The 19567-nt window shown below is 39.4% G+C and overlaps 3 protein-coding genes and 1 long non-coding RNA gene across 6 annotated transcripts in view; 3 read left to right on the top strand and 1 right to left on the bottom strand.

Moving 5' to 3' along the window:
• Window positions 1–2566: 2566 nt before the first annotated feature.
• LOC105263801 (G protein-activated inward rectifier potassium channel 3) lies at window positions 2567–16822 on the top strand. 2 transcript variants are annotated; one of them, XM_011300249.1, is made up of 10 exons: window positions 2567–2832; window positions 7434–7548; window positions 7679–7917; window positions 8395–8668; window positions 8783–8975; window positions 9226–9447; window positions 9939–10168; window positions 10275–10543; window positions 10647–10887; window positions 16734–16822. In XM_011300249.1, exons 1-9 carry the CDS (start codon window positions 2585–2587, stop codon window positions 10885–10887), a joined length of 2031 nt encoding a protein of 676 aa, XP_011298551.1. In that variant the 5' UTR covers window positions 2567–2584; the 3' UTR covers window positions 16734–16822. The 2 variants fall into 2 exon arrangements, with proteins under 2 accessions (XP_011298551.1, XP_011298552.1); XM_011300250.1 differs by lacking the exon at window positions 2567–2832 and adding an exon at window positions 5084–5852.
• On the bottom strand, window positions 12186–18408 carry LOC105263802 (uncharacterized). 2 transcript variants are annotated; one of them, XR_891926.1, is made up of 3 exons: window positions 17656–18408; window positions 14426–14641; window positions 12186–12750 (listed from the first exon to the last, which is right to left on the bottom strand). It is a non-coding gene; the product is annotated as an uncharacterized lncRNA (long non-coding RNA). The 2 variants fall into 2 exon arrangements; XR_891925.1 differs by having other exon boundaries at window positions 14535–14641.
• The window catches only part of LOC105263803 (uncharacterized), a 10762-nt gene continuing 8226 nt past the window's right edge, over window positions 17032–19567 (top strand). Inside the window, exon 1 of the mRNA XM_011300251.1 lies at window positions 17032–17265. Coding sequence (XP_011298553.1) covers window positions 17042–17265 — 224 coding nt within the window. The 5' untranslated portion in view covers window positions 17032–17041. The remainder of the gene's footprint in view (window positions 17266–19567) is intronic.
• LOC105263804 (uncharacterized) overlaps window positions 18844–19567 on the top strand; it is a 12377-nt gene continuing 11653 nt past the window's right edge. Inside the window, exon 1 of the mRNA XM_011300254.1 lies at window positions 18844–19316. Coding sequence (XP_011298556.1) covers window positions 19166–19316 — 151 coding nt within the window. The 5' untranslated portion in view covers window positions 18844–19165. The remainder of the gene's footprint in view (window positions 19317–19567) is intronic.

Genomic DNA, 19567 nt, shown 5'->3' with positions numbered 1-19567 from the left:
GGATTGAACCCGGGCCGCCGGCGTGGTAGGCAAGCACGTTACCATTAAGACAACGCGCTCATTATAGTAATTTAATTTCATTAGGCGTATATATTTTGAAGAACGATTTTTTAAAAAAATTTCAAATTTGTTAATTTCACTGGATATCTTCTCGATTTGCAAAAATTCAGTGTTTAAACGATATTTCCATTGATTAGCGACTTAAAAAAGATAAAAATGGAATTATTTAAAAAAAAAAAAATGAATGTTGCTGGTCTCGAACCCTAGCGGGCCGCGTGCCAGTCAAGCGCGTTGCCATCTAGACCACGCGTTCATTGCAATAATATAATTTAATTAGTAGTATATATTCAATATATTGAATATTTTTTTTATTTAAAATTCCACAAGATGTGGCTTCCCCCTTCCGCTCGTTCTACAATCGGCTAAATTTCAGTTAAACAAATAAAAAAAAAAGCATTCCTTCCCTCAGATCAGAAAATTCACCCCGTCGTCTTGATGGACACCCCCATTGCGTGCGACACCCTCCCTCCCTTGGGGTGCAGTACAACGATGCCGCTTTAGTCAATCCTCTTTGGTGCTGCCCTCCATAAATGGTATGCAAAGTGTCGGTACAGAGTACATGTCATGAAAAATAAAATGCCAAAACGCGGCAACCAATCAAATTTATTTGATTGTATTGAGTGTATTTTGCCTGTTGACCTGAAGAATTTAATATGGGACTGGCAATCAATTGATATCTCACAGGTATCAGGTGCCAGTAAGGAAGCAAATCCGCCGACCAATTCGTAAATGACCAATCGCCAATCCCGAGAATTACCTTCTGAGTCTCCAATTCCCTCAGAATTTGCCAGATGGACCTTCAACGCGATTTTGGAGGCAAATTAAATCAATTAAATCGACCCTTCAACCTTTGCCCCTCGACCCGCGCATTAATCACTCAATCCTCATTACTTGAAATCACCCTGTAACTACAACGCACCGAACAAATCACCCCATCTAAATCCCCTCACCCCCAGCCCCACCTGAACCTGTCATAAACATCTGCTATCACCTCCTGGATTTCGTAATTTCCCATGGATATTTGCGGATGTATTCTTATCACAATGCATACGGAATTTAATGTTTATCGTTCCACACAAAACCAGTCTCACTTCGTCGTTCCAAGGCTCTACTCAATAGATCGACATTCACCATCACTCGACATTCAGCCGTATCGATACCAAAAGCCATTAGTATCGTGATATATCAAACAATAAACTGTAATCGCATTGTTACCAAATTCTTTTCTGATATTTCACTTGCGGGGCATGAATTCCTCTTAAAATTCCACAAGATAAAGTGAAAATTTGGTGAAAAAAGGATAATTCTCGCTCAATGGTACGTTTTTTTGTCAGATTATATTTTTTTAATGGAAATATCCATTTAATTTAATCATTCTGCAGGAGTTTCTCAAGAATTTGAAAAAATTACATGATTAATTTCCTTCATTTAATTTCAGGTGGGGGTGTTTCCAAATATTTATCAATTAATTCCTTCGGCTAGTACTCACAGTGATAGAAAAATTTTAGTTAATATCACAAGGACTTTGCCTTGAAACACACATATCTGTCCCCGTTCTCCATATTTCCCCCTGGCAACGGACTATGAGGACTATGTGACGCGTATGCTGGTTTGCCTCATCGCCACGAACAGCACGTGGGTGTGTGGCCACCCGGTGCTAGCTATTAGCTATAATGCGTTAGATTATTTTCGCATATGCCGGGTTTGCCCGGCAATCTCACAAGTTCTACGGTGTTGACAGGTCTCCTACCACCTATTCGGTAAAATTCAATCCGCCTCATTGTAAATTTATTTCCCAACGGCAATCTCTTGACTCAATTGGTTCCACAATCCAACATAAATTCGGTCACGTCATATTGCATTCCCCTTTATTCCCCCGTTATTTAAAGCTACGATGATTCGTTCAAAAATCTTCAACTCGATGCGTCCCACACGTGGCAGATATTATTCCTCGGTGAAAAGTGTGAATATGTGGCTGGGAGTAAAAACGATAGTTTCCTCAAGTTCTGTAGTGAATCGTTGAAAGAGCTGAAAGAGAATCGCTTATCATCGGAGTGGCTGGGAGTCTATAAGTAGGAAACTGTTAGCGATATGTTTTCCTGTTGAGACAGCAATCACAAATTAACACTCGTTGAATAGTTAGTGAAGAGACCGTGGAAAAAATTTCCTCGCAGTATCGTTGAGCTTATATTCGGCGATCGACAATCGAATTCACTGCCAATACACTTGTTTCGGTTCTCCGGAGGAAATCAGTCAGCCGATAGCGCGAGCGACTCTCTCATTAAAGTGAAGACAGAAGAATCAAACAGGCGCTGATAAATACTGTTTAACTGATAAGAATAGTGTTAGCCAATAATTTGTAGTGTTCTAACCGTGGCAGTGACACCAATGTAGAGTATACATAAAAAATAATGGAGCACTCGACTCACACAATCTCCGGTAACCAAGTGGTGATTAGCTGGCGTCAGGAGAATGGACTCATTCAAAATCAAATTAATTTGGAATAATTGATTTGCACGTGGTCATGCCGGGTGACGTGGAGGAGACTAAAGACGACGTGTCGAAGCACTCGACAACTCCATGGACAGAATTGTTGGTGAATTCAGCGGTACCAGCTACCGCTGTTGCTGTCAACCTGGGGGATCAGACGAGTGAGCACCCGTCAACGGCTAAAGATTCCACCAAAGACAAACTCAGTGTACTCGGCAGTTTCCAAAGGCGAACATTCAGCAGAATAAGTTTTAATGGCGAAAATGGCCCACTTCTCAGCAGGTAAATTATCAAGTTTATATCAGCTTCACAGATAGCCCAAACCATCACACATCAGCGATCACAAGTGTCCGTTAATGCAGAGTCAATATGTGTTTTTTTTTTGTTTTTTTTTCACGCGATGTGACCCTGAAAAACGAATTTAGACATATCACGTATTCATTCATTTTGAAAAATTATATGGGAAGTTTCAAAATATTTGGAAAAAAATTTTCAAATTAAGAATATATAATTAATCAATTTTTTACATATTTTTCTATATATTTTTTTCATGCGCTATTTGTTCAGCGAAGGCATTTCCAGGAGATCCTGATTTTATTTTAAGATGATTATGTCGCAGAGGATCTTGGATGAACTACTTCAATAATTCTCTATTTCTTCAAAATTTCGATTTTTCTGATGCAAAAAATTTCAATTGATTCTCCAGCACCGATAATGATTAAAAAAATTCACTCAAAGGCCGTATAATTTCCATTATTTTCTTTTTGATGGCAATTCCCTCCTAATTAATCAATCGAAAAAATTGGGTATTGAAAAAGTGACAAGTCCTCGCGAGTAAAGGAACCGTTGAAAAAAAAAGGATATTTTTTTTTTCAGTTTACTGGTTTTTTTTACCCAACAAATACCAGAATGTTTCCTCCACTTTTCTTATCAATGTTATTAGCCACTGTCGCTCGTTAAATTTTCCTCATCCAGTTGTGATGCGGTTCGTTTGCAAATCGAGATAAAAAAAGAAACAATGACGCGCAAAGTACATGTGATTAACAAATGGAGGATATTACGTGGAAAAAGACCTTATTAGAGCATAAGCCAAATGAAAGCAATGGTGTGTTGCGATATTCGCAATCCGAGTGTCTCGCGTCAGATTCAGGGAAGCCTATTCAGGGAGTGCCGCGTCACGTGAGAGTTTCTGGTTGAACGAGAATTTTTTTTCATCTCCACTCATCCTCTGATGCTTTTGCTACAGAAAATGGATCAGATATTTGCAGATACCGCGGGAAGGGGCGGGCATAGATGAAGGAGGACTGAATTATTCTTGGCGTATGTTGGAGAATCATTTGTGCATGGATTTTATCTAGTTTATTTAGCGCTGAGCAGGCGATATTCCGGTACATCGACCGGTCGAGTGTCGGCTGAGACTTTGACAGGACTGACGATAACATTGCCTTCTTTCTATGCATAACTTGGCTGATACTTATACGTGCTGTACCACTGGGGTAGAAATGGGGATATCTTCTCGAAAAGGGGTGACTATGCACACTCAGTGTATCACCGTCGATGACTGTGTAGATATGGCAGGAAAGAGTGAAAATATCGATTACAGTTTATCTTGGGAAAATCCGCGGAAAATTCTGGCGCCTCTACAATGCCTCTCGTTTAAACTACGTGGGTTTTAAATAAAAATAGAATCGTCTCGTTCTCAATTTCTGGGCGATTGCTTTTTTTTTCTGCGTGCAGACAGCAGAAACACTCGATGCGGATTATAATCATGGGGAGGAAGAAGGTATTCACTGAAAATTTGAAATTTTTGAAAATGTATCAGGGGAGCATGAAAATCGAGGAGGTATTTATTGAAATTGAAAAATTCAATATTTTCCCAGGAAAGTATCAGGAGAACATGAAAATCGAAGATGTGGTAGTGGAATTTTTTTTTTTCGAATATTCATTGATTTTTTAGGGGTACTTCATCTATGTTCTGAGGGTTTTTTTTTAAGGACAGATAAAACCGGTCAATCATGCCAAATTGCCGATGACGCAGAGATTGAGTACGCACAGAAGGAAATCATCGATGCCCAGCCAAAAATCAAATTGGTCTAGTTGCATCCCCAGTGTCGCATGAGATACCGTTCGTTAGAGTACGCGGTTAATTGGCCAAATCCGGAGCAGCCTATTCCCCTCACCCATTCCCGATCATTCTGGGGTGTTTCGGTGATAATTGGACATATAGATCGAAATATCGAAACAGCGTAAAGTGGCTGACAAGGGGGAATATCTGCCACTCAGGGAGCGTCGGTCGATAAGTGAAAGGTGATTTTCACAAATTCTGAATTCTACGATTTTGATGTTTTAAATACTGTGACAAATCGTGGGAATGACGACGGACTGAACTGTTGACATCTACTCCACGGGTGTTGATTATTCTGAGTGACAAAAGCCCATCGAATGTGGTGCAAACGTTTGGTATGGATATTTCTCTGGCTCTGGACACGTTGTGACATTTGGCTTTGAGATCTTCCTTCGACTCCAGAAATAGACGACCTGTTAAATGAAAAAAAAAAATGAGTAAAAACAACCGAGAAAGGCACATCTAGATTATAATTAAATATAAATCCAACTGGCTACGTAATCACCATCCGAATTTTGGCTCTTCCTTGAACAGAATAGCTAAACCAATCGTATCATACAACTACTAACTCGGTGTTAACTTGAAAGAGGTAGGCAACGGCCTGCTAAATTTATCCCAGGGGCTATCTTTCAATTTTCTTTTTTACCGTGACTCCTCTCATTTAGTTTTCTCCCCCTGGGCTACCACCAGAACGTGCACTCAACACCGCAACCCGGAGAGCCCCACAGAAAAATCAGTCAAGCCTAATATCCCAGATGAGCCAAGTTATCCACCATCCCAAATCATATTTCCAATACCAAATAATAAAATTCAACCATTCAATTGCATTTCCATTTTCCCTTGGAAGCAATCGACCGCGAGTATAAACGCTCTCGGTGCGACAATAAATCGTTAAACGGTATTACATCTCTGAGTGATCATAAACGGAAAGGTTCAGCGAACCCGCGAGATTTGAAAGCTAGTTTGTCAGGTGCGAAGTTGGTTTTTTTTATTATTATTATTTTTCAATGACAATGGAGCAGTCACATGTAACAGAGGCTCCTGCCACTGCTCATCGTCTTCATCTAGGCGATGGTATAACACTGTCTGGTCTTCGTCGTGCCATTTCCCAAGTGTCTATGCTGGTGGTCAAGGCCACAACCTCGGGGGAAACTGCCTGGCGTGAAGAGTGTCTCAAGTACGATATTTTAAAAGACCCAATTTCATGTTGCTTCAAATACTCTGCCCTACCTGTTAATGTTATTTTAGCGAATGCAAGACATCATAATTTTGGATAGCTTACGTAGATTCGCGATGCTAGTCTAGGCTATTTCCAACGGTTGCTTATTTTCTTTTATTACTTGTCTTGAGGCTGACTATCACTATCACCGTGACACGCTCAAAACTTGTATTGAAACATCACTGTAATCTACCATTCTATTCTTGGCAGACGGGTCATTGTGTCAGGGTCGCAACGTGTGTGTGTGCATGTGTGGTACTAGAATTTTCTTTTTTTGTGGGTGAAAATGTAGAATTCTTATTTGATTCTGGGAGGGAAAATTCAATGGTTGAGACACTGGACCTTGAAATTCAACCCCAGATGTTGGTCTGTATTTCCACCAAGGATCCCAGACGAGGTAGTGCAATGAAAACACGTGGATAATCGTGACAGACAAGCTTAAAATACCCTTTGTGAAATATTTCAATGTCGGATGCGCTTTTGCATAAACAGGAAAAATAAGGATCTCGTGTTTAGCGAGTAGTTTAAATACAATGGATCGTGATGTTGATCTATTTTCAGTCAAAGCCGGTGGCTATAGCTGGTGAATTCGTTGATAATTCCGGAATGTTTCGAGTTTATGAGGGTAAGAACATTTTTGGAACAGAGACGGCTCAGACACTCAAGGACATGTGTAGAGTTCAGAGGAGAAGTTTATGAAATACGTGGATTGGGTTGGGTTGGAGTAATCATTTGCCAAAATCTTGAGGGAGAATAAATTTTAGACTGGTTGAAGTGAATTTGTCACGGATACGTAAGACGCAGAAGTTTGGGAATTTGGTAACTAGAGGTACATTGTTGTTGATTGTACTGCGTGAGAGGGAAATGGAATAATTTTGAGAGAAGTATTAGGAAATATTTGATGAATTGGGAGTCGGGATCCGCCGGTGGTGAACGACTGTGGAATGATGATGTGTATCGTTGACCTAGGATTCTTTAAACTCTGGCAAAGGGCTTTCTCTGCTCCCTCGCGTTTCCCCTTTTACAGGAAAACCTGGCAAATTGCCTCACCCTCGTATCAGCGGCACGAATAGTAGAGCAACTTCCTCAGGTCCATAGTGAAAAATTATTTTCAACGGGTACACTGATTTTATTTTTATCTTTTAGGGAGCTCTCGGTGCTTTGATATTCTCTTGGTACTTGGCCTTTGTGTCATGTTTCCAAGTTTTCGTCATGGAATAGAGTTTCTCGGGGATAAAGATATTACTTCGATTGGAGATTCTTTTCGTTTGAAAATTCGAGATAAAATGTTGCAAGCGATGCCATTAAATCCAGAATTTCAGGACAAGTTGCTGAGAAAAGGGATTTCGCATTTCCAAGCGCTCTCATTTGATTTTAAGATTCTGTTTTTTTTTGAGAACTGTATTAAATAAAAAAAAATTTTTTTGTATACTATATATGAAGCGTGATGACAGCTTTTGGAAAATTTTCAATCTGAGTATTTCTAACAACAGATAATCGCTTAAACCCTGGGGCTTCAACAGATTAAAAATATTTCAGATATCGACAGACGAGATTCAGCTCTAGGCGAGTGAGAAAACGAGTGGTGTTTAAGCACGGTGATTGCAACGTTGTCCAAGGAAACGTCGCCAAAAGACGTCGCAGATATCTCCAGGTAAGCTTTGCAGACATTCCTGATCATTTGCTGGTACTTTTTTTTTTCTCCCATTGCCAGATCGCTCGCACAGACCACTGACCTGTCAATTTAAAATCCCTCTTTTTCTCTTTTTGGTCTCACCTATCAGGACATTTTTACGACACTGGTGGATGCTCAATGGCGCTGGACTCTCCTCGTATTCTCGATGAACTTTTTACTCTCGTGGTTGGGGTTTGCGCTTGTCTGGTGGCTCATAGCCTGGGCCCACGGCGATCTCGACCCCCGAAATTTCACTGACGCCAACAAAACTTTCACCCCCTGTGTCGAGGACATTCACGGTTTCACCAGTTGTTTTTTATTCTCCGTCGAGACTCAGCATACCATTGGGTAAATATGAAATTTGCTGGTTTTGTTTCTGATTGTTTGTGATGTTCTGCTCCAAGTCAAAGGAAAACTTTGCATCGTTAAACATCAAATAAACTTCTTTAATTCCATAACTCAAACTGTTAGAAAAATACGCCTGAAAAATTTTCTCTCAATAAACATGAAATTTTTAATGACCATAAAATAGTATTAAATTGCTGGAATAATTTCCCATTTTCATGTTCATATACCACTGGGAAACCGTGAAAATGTTTCAATGTTTTAAAAAAATCTCTAATAGTGTAATAAAGGCTAATTAAATTTCTATAAAAATTTTCGACATTCTGGAATTCCTGGGCGTATATTAAATTCCAACGGAAAACTTGATACATCGAAACGATATTGCGACTTGAACTCAATTAATTAACGAAGAGTTAATTACAAAGGCATTCCATGCGAAATATTCATGATAAAAGCTGAACTCTTGGTTGATTGTTTCAGGTATGGATCGAAGCACACGACGACAGAATGCCCCCAGGCAATATTCGTAATGTGCATCCAATCAATGACCGGAGTTATCCTACAGGCATTCATGGTTGGCATTGTGTTCGCCAAGTTATCACGTCCAAAGAAACGCACTCAAACCCTCTTATTCTCCCGTAATGCGGTGATTTGTCAAAGAGACGGCCAACCATGCCTAATGTTCCGAGTCGGAGACATGAGGAAGAGCCACATCATAGAGGCGCACGTTCGTGCACAGATGATAAAGCGAAAGGTACTTGGTGAATTTTTTTTTCCCATCTTTCCCCAGCAATCCATTGATTTATGCTAATATATTCCTCCCTCGGCTCTCCAGATTTATCAATTTTCCTAATTTACACATTCCCAGGTGACGAGGGAGGGTGAACTCCTGCCATTCTACCAGACAGAGTTGAGAGTGGGTGGCGATGGGGAGGAGGACAAGATATTCTTTATCTGGCCGACTACAATCGTTCACAAAATTGATGAGCACTCCCCACTGTATCATCTCTCAGCCAGTGATATGCTCAAGGAACGCTTTGAAATTATCGTCATGCTCGAAGGTATATTTTTTTTTCTCTTCATTTTTATACCTTTCCCGTCTCGGAGGACTTTATCATCACGTGTGAGATGAATAAATTTGAAATCAAACATTGGTTGATGGAAAAATTTGATTTTTAAAAAAGTCTATTCGGCTTTCCCACCCTAAAGATGCGAGCTCAACCTCCCGGGGTTCGGATGGAGAAAGAATTATTTTTTCAGAATGTTAGATAGTTTTTGAAACGAAAATTAATATCAGATATTCGGGTGTAGGTGTGATAGAGTCAACAGGCATGACGACACAAGCCAGGAGCTCGTATTTAGCAACGGAAATACTCTGGGGTCACAGGTTCTCTCACATTATCACATTTAAAAAGGAAACCGGTGAGTACGAAGTTAACTACAACCTCTTCAATAACACATACGAAGTGGATACCCCTCTGTGTTCAGCAGCGGAACTTGATCAGCTGAAAGCTCTGCATCACGCCAAAGGAGGTAAACAAAACGAGAAAAAAACAAATTTACAAATTTTATTTTATCCGGCCTTTTTTGTCCTTATCTTATCAACGGTTGATGCAAATCTTCACTGGCTGATTTATACTGCCATCTGTTCCCCTCGCAGTATGAAAAATTACACTCGAGGTGTCAATGAACTTGAAGCGCAATTACGGGGGGAAAAAAACTCGGTGGTTGAAAGAGGTCAAGAATTTCCGTTAACCTTGTTCAGGAATTACGTGTATTCAATTTCTCTGTTTTTCATCACACTGGTGTCTCTCTCTTTGAAGTAATGGAGAAATTTTCCGCAGTGAAAGAAAGTAAAAAAATTAACTTCGCGCTCCTTCAGTCAAAGCGGAAATTATTATCGAGTAGCGAAGGCTTTCCAGAGAATCCGTTCTGTCGTTTCAAATTTTAACTTAATTTCTGTATAATTCAATGAAACAATCCAATTAAATTCAAAAGTGACGTGCTTTCCCAACGGATTCCAGAACGAATGAGTTCAGCAACATTTCCAGCATACCGTGAAGATTCAAGCAGCTCGTTGACAACGAGTTCCGGTTCTAGTTCAGCATCATCATCTGGCGGTTTACACATGCACTCACCAACACCACCTACGCCAATTCCCGTAATGATAACTGGTCCAGACGATTCACCAAGACGTAACAGTATCAATGTACAAGCGGATCAGAGATTAGCCATGTTCTACACACACGATGAGGTACGAAGGTTTTCCTGTTTTAATTCATCAGCCCAGAGATAGTTACATTCAATTTACCAAAAAATCCAAGTAGCGTGATTCTAATTGACGCTGATGATTGAAAAAGGAGGCAGACGATCAAGCTGGTTGTAGTGGAGTTACACCGAATGAGGGTGACCAGGAGGATTACAATACAGTCCTTCAGGACATCAATGCCAGTCTCAGAAGACATCGCAGAGAAAGTATTAATTCTAGGGATGAGAAAAAAATTCCCAGGAATGAGTCCAAAGCAAGCATGAGAAAGCATGAATCGAAATCTAGTTACGATGGAATGGAGAGATCATCATCTGCCAGTGCCATTAAAAAATCCATCTCAAGGGTTACTTTGGACTCAAGGTAGAGCATGCTCCATATTCTATTTTAAATCCCAATATTTGCGCCATTCATCCGCCGGTTGGTATCGATGAATTAATTAAATTGTCCTTGTCATTTTTTTCAGGCACACGAGATTTGCAGACTCACCTCAACCCGATGAACTCCCAAGCCACATAGAATCCAGTCTCGATAATAACCACAAATCCGATACCCACAGTATGTTGAGCTACGTAGATGAGGATAAGAAGCCAAAGAAACTCATACGGATATCACCACCCCCGCGACTCTTGCCAAGGCCAGAAGTTTCTGATATCAAAGCAACAAATCATTATCCACATCATACTAATCCGGAGGAGCAGGTCTGAGTGAGTAGAACACAATTATGTGAAAGAATTACTCGGTGCTTAATTGAATCTTGACAGCGACATTAAGACCATATGTGATATCTCGTATTAAGTGTTACTTAAGTCCCTAACTGGGTCGCATCCGGATTATATTTATTGTATTTTCTTCTCGAGATACATTTCAACGACTTTTGTCGGTGATGCTCTCTACTGCAATTTGCTGGAGTTGTTCATTATGAATCCATTATTAGGAAATATTTTTTAAATTTTGTTTGGTTCCAATAAGAATAAATAGAGCTGATTATTGAATGTAAAAATATGAACGGTGATTGGATTAAGAATCATGTAGGTGACATGATGCATAATACAGACGTGTTAATGCCAGTGTGTATGGTACGTGCCTAGGAACCTGATAGTTCACCGGTTGAACGGGTTTTCGCGTGTGGTGTCATATCACTAACGTAGACACTGTTGTTATATCTGCCTGGAATAGTGGAGGCAGGGAGTCAAGATTAAACAATTGACTGGTGTGATAACGAGGGCACTTCCCGCCACTAAACTCATCCTGTTCAAGCTCAAATCTATATGGCTATACTTGAAGCGTATCTAATATATTATCAACTGCACCCGGTCCTAGAGGTATACATCATCATTTATACGCACCATTCTTATCATTTCTGGATAATTTCCAATGGATACGACGTGATCTTTCGATTGGTTACCCCATAAATTAGGAATCCAGTGTTGCCCGGAGTGAATTTCCAGTGGAGTCTTTCCTTTTACTTAACTAAATTGCCGGGAAATTTATTGTTCTCTGGTGGACTCGGTGTAATTGCGGTGGATCTTGGCAGTCTCTCGTGTAACTTAAATCTGTGACAATCAACGGTGAATCCCCTGTGATATGACCTCGGGCGTTTGCCGTTTGTGTTTGCACATTTTCCAGTCTGTGGCTTCTGACATTGTCTCGGGTCATGATACGACACTACCAACGACAATGGACGGTATTGCTTTGCGTTGGGCAATTACGAAAACACCGCGACCTCGGGCTCATATGCGGATTTCATGATTCAATCGCGTACTGTCAGCTCGAGTCGATTTAAATTCGGAGACCATTTTTACACACAAATCAATTCATCAACGGTGGACAATAATAAGCACTATCCGCATAAAATTCCTTAATTCACACTACGATAGTATAGAATGAAGTTATCATGGAACATAAAGTAATAATTACTGAGCTTCAGAGTTGTTTTTTCCTGACTTCTCTGAAATGTCCCTAGGGCTAATAAAAAAGTCATTTAATTTGCGGATCTCATGCTCATTAATTTGCATTAATACAGAGTTCTAGTATCAAGTAACTTTTCCTGAAAATTAACAATCTTTTTTTTTTCTCGGTCTCGTATAAAATTTCCGAGTAAATCCGCTAGGATTATCACTGAATTCCTGCAGACATGCAAATTCATTACGCCTCTTTTATTCCACCTATGACGTTCCTGTATTTCAAGACTAGAGTAATTAACCATTACATGGAGGAGCTCATGGAGGAGCTCATGAGTCATCCATTGACCGAGTCCGAGAGATTGAGAGAGATATCTTGTATTGTGATCCTCGATTTATTCTTACAAATTCACGGATATGACGGGCGTTGACTCATCGACGCTCTCTTACACCCCCTCTACGTCATTATTTATTCCTCCCACACGTATTTGTGAGGAATTCGCGAAAACTAAAAATCGCGAGTGCAGGGGAAGTGCATTGTAATTTGAAAAAAAGTCTTTAATCACTGATGCCACCAGCAGTAAAACGTGATTAATCCCACCCGGAAAAGGATCATATTCTCGGTTTCCTCCCCCTCGGCATCACTCCATCCTTCACCGATAATATCTGCAATTGCAAATTATTAAATGCATCAATTTACTGGTATTGAAAATTTTTATGATTAATTTTAATCTTGCACTTCATGATTTATTTGCTCAATTTTCTATTTCATATTGTCACAAAACGTTTCACTCCTGCAGTTCACGATCTCAAAGATTTATCCAAGTGGAAAACAATATCAGAGTCAGACACACTTTATTGACTTCGTCTTCGTTGGCCATGAAATGGTTTATTGACTCGTGAATAATAATGAATGTAAAAAAGCGGATGAAAAAAAATACATTAGGTGTTTAAAAAAAATGCACAGCTACCTAGGAAATCCTAGCTGATATATTCAATCCGTCAGAAACCAGAGCACAACCTCCGAATTCTCATTTTTTTTCTCCCATCGTCATTCGTTCCTCACGGGTCCTCTTAATTTTTTACCTGAGAAATTACTCAGCTAGCACCACGAAACCGGTTTTTCAATGATTTACGAAGAAACGATTTAGCAATGAAAAAAATAAAAGGGATAAAGAGAGGCAATCGTTCAGCCAGCGGCCCATAATATCCACCCATTTTTTAGCACACCTGCAAGGTACTCAGTATTGTCTCGCCGATGGAGTGATTAGGGCTGGGTGAGTGCTCCAGGAGCAAGGAATTAAATACCTCAAAATGAAGTACAAAAAACATTTAATTAAGGATTTTAAGTAATTCAATCATTTTTCGTATAGCAATTACTTTCCCAGATAATTCTGAGTAATTAATTTTTCTCTTTTGTCTTCATTGCAAATTTTTATGAGAAGTAACGAGTTCACGCAGAAAATTTGTGAGGAAAAAAGTGAGATTTGGATGATGTGAATAATTCAGCTTGTTTCTTTGACATTCAAATTCGAACAAAATTCGAACAATCATGTGTTATATTTTTATTTTGCAAAGAGAATTGATGTGGGATATCACCATTTAATTTGCAAACGATTATTCGCTACCAAAGTAATTTTTCGATATTCTAGTTAACACGTATCGTTGTAATTCCTTCAACGTCAATATTAGTAATTCTCAGTGAATAAACGACGAATCACTCAACAAACAAAGCAAACCCCTGTCCCATAGTAACTAAAAATTCAAGCAACAGTGATAAATGGTAATCTCTGACTGTTTATCCGCTCTTATCTCATTTTCGAACCTGACACAGACTTGATTGAATATCGCCCAGGTAAACCTACGCAACCGACACGTTTGCCCTGGGAGTTGACAGCTCAAGTACACAAAGAGAAATTACCCTGGGAAATTCTAGTAGAGCTTTAAAAAAAAGGGCGCAAGTTGATGAAGCCGCGAAGTAAAAAATTTTAAGACGTTACATCAGAGAATTACTAAATGGTAAATTAAACGTTGAATGATTGTAACAAAAAATTATTATGCGAACAGGGAAAAACAATTCTGGTATAAAAATGAACTGAAAAAAACGCGACAATAAATTTGTCCAGGTCTTCACACTGCCGGAGAGTGATTTTTTTGAAAACGATCAATTGACTGACTTCATTAGAAGGTCTCGAACGTGGAAGATCTCTCATGCTCAAATATTCGAGCAAAATTTGTTTAAAAAATGAGTATCTGGTGAATCTGCTTGAGGATAGATAGTATAAAATAAACTACATAAATAGCCATGAGAAAAACAAAAGTACAAATGGTATGAAAAAACCTCTGAAAGTATGTGTCAGTGTCTGTGGCTGAGGAAGTTGTTTGCGGAGAGGGGAAAAGGTTTAAAGCCGAGTGTGGAACGACGTCGACGTCACTGAAGGAGACGGTACCTTCACTATTCCACTTGCCGGTATCCGCCTTCTTTTATCGCTGTTTTTTTTTTACAGTTGATCGCTCGAGTCTTTCAATGGCTAACAATAATCCAGTCAAGAGTGGTCTGTAAAAAAATTTAAAAAAATGAAATAAAAGTAAATAAATAAATAAAAATCGAATCGAATATACACGATGGTGGCCCCAAAAATTGTGAGACTATTGAAACCATTGGAAAGATCGAATAGAAACTTGATGTCAAGTGGTTACTGTGACAGGGCATGTTTCTAGCTTCTCGTGGAATTGAGAGCGTCGGCGGAAGGTGTACGTCAATGTGTATCGTGTGTGTGCGTATCGGGCCAATATTGGCGCCAAGCTGGTTATATTCAAATAGAAGGTCAAAATGTTGAATCGATACGAGTTGCTGATTCGACTTTGACGCAGGCCATAACTGGGGCTAAAGTATTTCGAGACCCTTTCGAATTCATCACCCCATTTTTTATTCGAATTTTCACTTCAAGTGTTGTCTCTCGGAGAAGTGCAATCTGATTCAATCCAGGGTAAGCAAATTCTTATGTAGTTTGTTTAATTGTTACCCAGAGAATAATGTGGTAATAGAGGTGCATCCGTTTGACTTCTTCAGCTTATTAGATGAGGCGTTATTATAAATAATAAATACATTGGGGGAATGGAAGGTACATCCGATCGCGTGTCGGCCTACATTCTGCCATTATGCCTGAACACGCGCGCTAATTTTCTGTTGATTAATATGAATACGAAAATTCAGAGTACCGGGGACCTCAATTATGCCCGGAATTCACTCATTTATATATTTTTATTATTATCCCTGTGGGGCAAGGGGATGGGACCTGGTGAAACAGTGAGGACAACACTCAATGCCTTCATTCATATGAGGTGAATGGCGTGTGGTTACAGAAATAAATAAAATCATTGACTTTCCAGTTCGTCAGTGACATGCGATAAATAACTGTTGATTGAATTCCGCGGTTTTTCTTGTTTATTCTAAAAGTTTATGCCACGAGCAAAAGTCGTTCGATTATAAAAACCCGAGAGATACGGCGAGTTATGCAAATGCATCATAAAACACCGAGATGTAAAGCGCTAGTTGAGAGAAGGAGAACAGAATAAATATTAGAAGTTGTCAATTGCTGAATGAAATCAGTGTGATTCATAAAAACCGACAAGACTTCAATTCGAGTTATCAGTCGAGAGCAAACTTTCTCAGAAACTAAATGACTTGGTAATCAGGCGAATTAATTCTCGAAATATGTGACTCCACACACTCTGACTCACAGCTTCTTATAAATTCAATTTCACGTAAATTTCATCGATTCAAATATTCAATGAAAATCAAAATTACAAAATTTGGAATTTTATTAAATGTAATGTTTAATTTTCAAAGTGAAATCTAAAATTCAAGCAATTCTCCACGAAAATGAATGATAATAATAATAAATAATAATAAAAAAATCCATAAAAATTCATTGAATCTCAAATGAGCAAATTTCATATGCTTAAACGGAGAGAATGGCAAATTTATTTCTCGTATTCATAAAAAGCCAAATAAACCTGGTATGGTGGTTCAATTTAGTATATCGTGCGGGTTCTCATGGTCCGTTATAAACCGACCGCCAACGCATATCAACCTGTTGCTGGTGTGCCGGCCACACTTGCTAGTCTCTCAGGCACGAGTTGAAAAATTAAAAAAAAAAAAATTTGTTATATTTGAATATGCGAATGTACATAGTCCGTTACTCCAGAGAGAATCCTCTCAACGACGATCGTAGAGTCGACGATATTCCCGTAAACCTCACGGACAACCGGTTGAAATAGCGATAAATGCGAATAAAAAAAGCGTTGGATTTATAAGGCGTGATTGAATTTGCAAGGAAAGGTGTGCATGTATAAGGAATATTGGTAGGACTCATCGGAGTGCACCAACACACCGAGGCTGGATGATGCGTTGGTGGCACGAACCGTATCCCCGCCATCCACATGGGCTGAAAAGCCATGAGCATCCGTTGGCACAATAGCGTGTGCAGCCGGCGAGAATCTCAAACAGTTGAGCTCGTGCATTCACTGTGAAAAAGACAAGATTAGGTGGTTCTCATTCTGTATTATTACTCAACACCAGTTGATGTCAGCGATTCTAACACTTGTCTGGGAGAACGTTAAACGACAATTTCTTCATATTTCAGATTCAACCACTCGGAATGCCTTCAGTTGAGATTATGACGAACGATCTAAGGATTATTTGGATGAGATAAGAGGAATGATGCACATGGTGATTTCGATGCCCGCCCGGGCAAACCTCTCATCGCCGTTCGCTATTATTTATCCATATCAATGATCAAGGATATATCGATTATTGGAAAATTATCAGCAATTTGTGCTTGAAAAAATAATCTACGGAGTTTTAATTATGCAGAGGATAAGGAGAGTTGGGATTTATGGACTTAATGATTTTGGGGGTGCTAGTTGAATTAGTGGTATTGATTGGTGAGGAATGGAGGAACCCCAGAAGCTCTTCAAGCTGCCTGGAACGATTGAGGAGGAGGAGGAGCAGGAAACCGAGGCACGTGGCAGTACTGGGAATCCACCGCGGGCTGATTCACCGCTTTTGTCCCCTAAAAATGTTGCTACCATTCAAATACCCAGAAATGTTACCCTGGTGAGAGTCAGTACGCAGAGCAGCAGCATCGGTGGGGTTGGACGACAGGACTCGTACAGGTAGGAGTCTGGGAGGCTATTTATTTTCAGATTCTTTCTCCTATTCATTTTGTTATTCAATGATTATTGGACGACTGTTGGACCCTAGTCAATTGTCGTAATGTGTGCATTTGATGACGTTGGCTGTTAATAATGCAATAACGAATTATCATCTCAATTCACGGAATGGATTGTGTGGAACTAGGAAGTCAGGCGCCACACGATTCGCTGTATTTTTAACCGGTTTTTGCTCGCACTTATTTGATTTTATTTTTATTTCTACAACCAGCACCTTGGGCAATTTGCTCCGACCTTGAGCAAGGTTTATCGGTACTCAAAGTTGAAGTAATATGCTGCGCATACACATCTGTCAACTCGGCGATGCTTGGAAATTGATTATCAGATACTTGCCTTAGCGGAGAGTTTTTACTTGAACTGCGGAGTTAATGGACATTTGATAATTATTATTGCACTCGGAGGAGAAATTTGTTGTGATTTTGTTGGATACTGTTCAGTATTTCTGAGTTGTTGCCGACACTGTCGTGCGCACACAAATTCCGTTACGTTATCTTTCATGACTGACAGATGACACCGTGGCGTTGTTATTCGGTTATTTCGAGGTGTAATGAGCGTCGCTCGACATAATTCACTCCAATTTTCTCACAAAATTTCCATGTCCGTACTCATTTTTCAAATATCGCGGGTTTATTATAATTATCGATCTATCCTGGCAGCTTGATCAATCGATATTTTCTTCGACTCTGAAATTGATTTAATATCGCTTTATGTGCCACTTCGCTGTTGAATTTCGAAAAAAAAAACAAAAAACGGAAATCACGCACATTTATAGAAAGTTTTGAGCGAGATAAAGAATTTACTAATCGAAACCTAAAATTCAATGATAATGATAGTGATATCCAAAACTTTTACACATTATGTATTTTTTTAAAATTACTTAGGGCATTTAATAAAAATATTATATATCTCGCTGAAAATTTCAATGGAAAATTTTTAACACTGTAATCTCCACTCGTTTGAAAAATCCCGGCGATTATCCCCGAACATGCCGTTGGTTAACTCAACCGTTTTATTCTCGAGCACTGACTCATTATAAATGCATTAACAGCTGTGGCATTTGATCAGAGGCGTGCAATCAAAAATGTATACTCTCATACTGACCGTTGGACTGTATTCCGATCATTGGCGCAGATAGCAGATACCTCATCAAGTAAAAAAGTAAAAGATTCAAATAGTCGAGATGAATTTTCAGTCACTGAGAGGAAAATGACGATTATTTAAATGATGAGACGCAACGCGATCACGTTTCTCAACAGAACCAACATAAATAATATCATGAGACAGCACGCTTCGTGATATCATCTGGTCAATCTAAATTTCCGAAAAATATCGAGAAAATAATCACGAAAAGTTGCCTGTGATAAACAATAAAGAGAAGAGCCGTCATAATAAAATGTCTCCTGGCCTTCTGTGATCCATCGCGAGTGTCTCGTCCCATTTATCGCAACAACTCCCCCTTATCTTAAATCCGTCCCCACGCGGTCCTGCAGCTCTCGTCATAGTGTTACAATCATCGACGAACAAAAAAGCAATCATCAGAGTCTCTCATGACCACGACATGATTGGTACGTCGGGTTTATTTAGAGTTATTCCATCCGTTCATTAGTGCTAGACAGTCACACCTGTCCAGCATCCCAAATTAATCTGATAACAATGGCAGATACTAGAAACGATTAAGCCGAAATTAATTCACCCGTAGAATATCATGGGTGAATGAGTGAACGGTAAAGGGTTGCAATTGCTGAATAATGAGGTCTCTCATGTGGTTCAGTGCAACGTATTGTGCTAGAGATAAGAATAGAGATTGGACAAGTGAATTCAAATCGAGAGAATTACTGGGAGAATGTCGAATGGCTGTAAATACGGAGGACACAGGTTCCTACAGGGTGCGACGAGGATTGGCATTGTCAGGACATCGCCAACGAGACGAACACTCGGTAGGAGAAGAATTGTATCAAGGAGAAGAGACAGCTGGTTGGTTGCAATTACACAAGGTAGAAAGGGTCAGGTTTTAGGCTGATGAAGCTGAATTAATCCTTCACTCTTGATTATTTAACGTTTGAATTTTCCATGAGTTTTTCATTGTTTTAGCAAGTGATGTTTATACTGAATTATTCAGAATTTTTCATGATGGCTTTAGGTTTCTTAACTTTTTTTTAATATTAATGATAAATCGAGAATATTCCGGGAAAGTATTGAACTTCAAATTGCGTTCAATTTTCAAACGAAATTCATTATATATTAT

The sequence above is a fragment of the Fopius arisanus genome, unplaced genomic scaffold, assembly GCF_000806365.1.
Source record: "Fopius arisanus strain USDA-PBARC FA_bdor unplaced genomic scaffold, ASM80636v1 scaffold00016, whole genome shotgun sequence".
NCBI classification, from domain to species: domain Eukaryota; kingdom Metazoa; phylum Arthropoda; class Insecta; order Hymenoptera; family Braconidae; genus Fopius; species Fopius arisanus.
This window is presented reverse-complemented; position numbering and strand designations above follow the sequence as displayed.

What these genes read in the sequence shown, in the direction of transcription:
- LOC105263801 (XM_011300249.1), top strand. Translation starts at nt 2,585, where the DNA reads ATGCCGGGTGACGTGGAGGAGACTAAAGACGACGTGTCGAAGCACTCG. An exon ending in GACGTCGCAGATATCTCCAG is followed by an intron (nt 7,549 to 7,678) that starts GTAAGCTTTGCA and finishes CTCACCTATCAG; the next exon opens with GACATTTTTACGACACTGGT. An exon ending in TCTGCATCACGCCAAAGGAG is followed by an intron (nt 9,448 to 9,938) that starts GTAAACAAAACG and finishes AACGGATTCCAG; the next exon opens with AACGAATGAGTTCAGCAACA.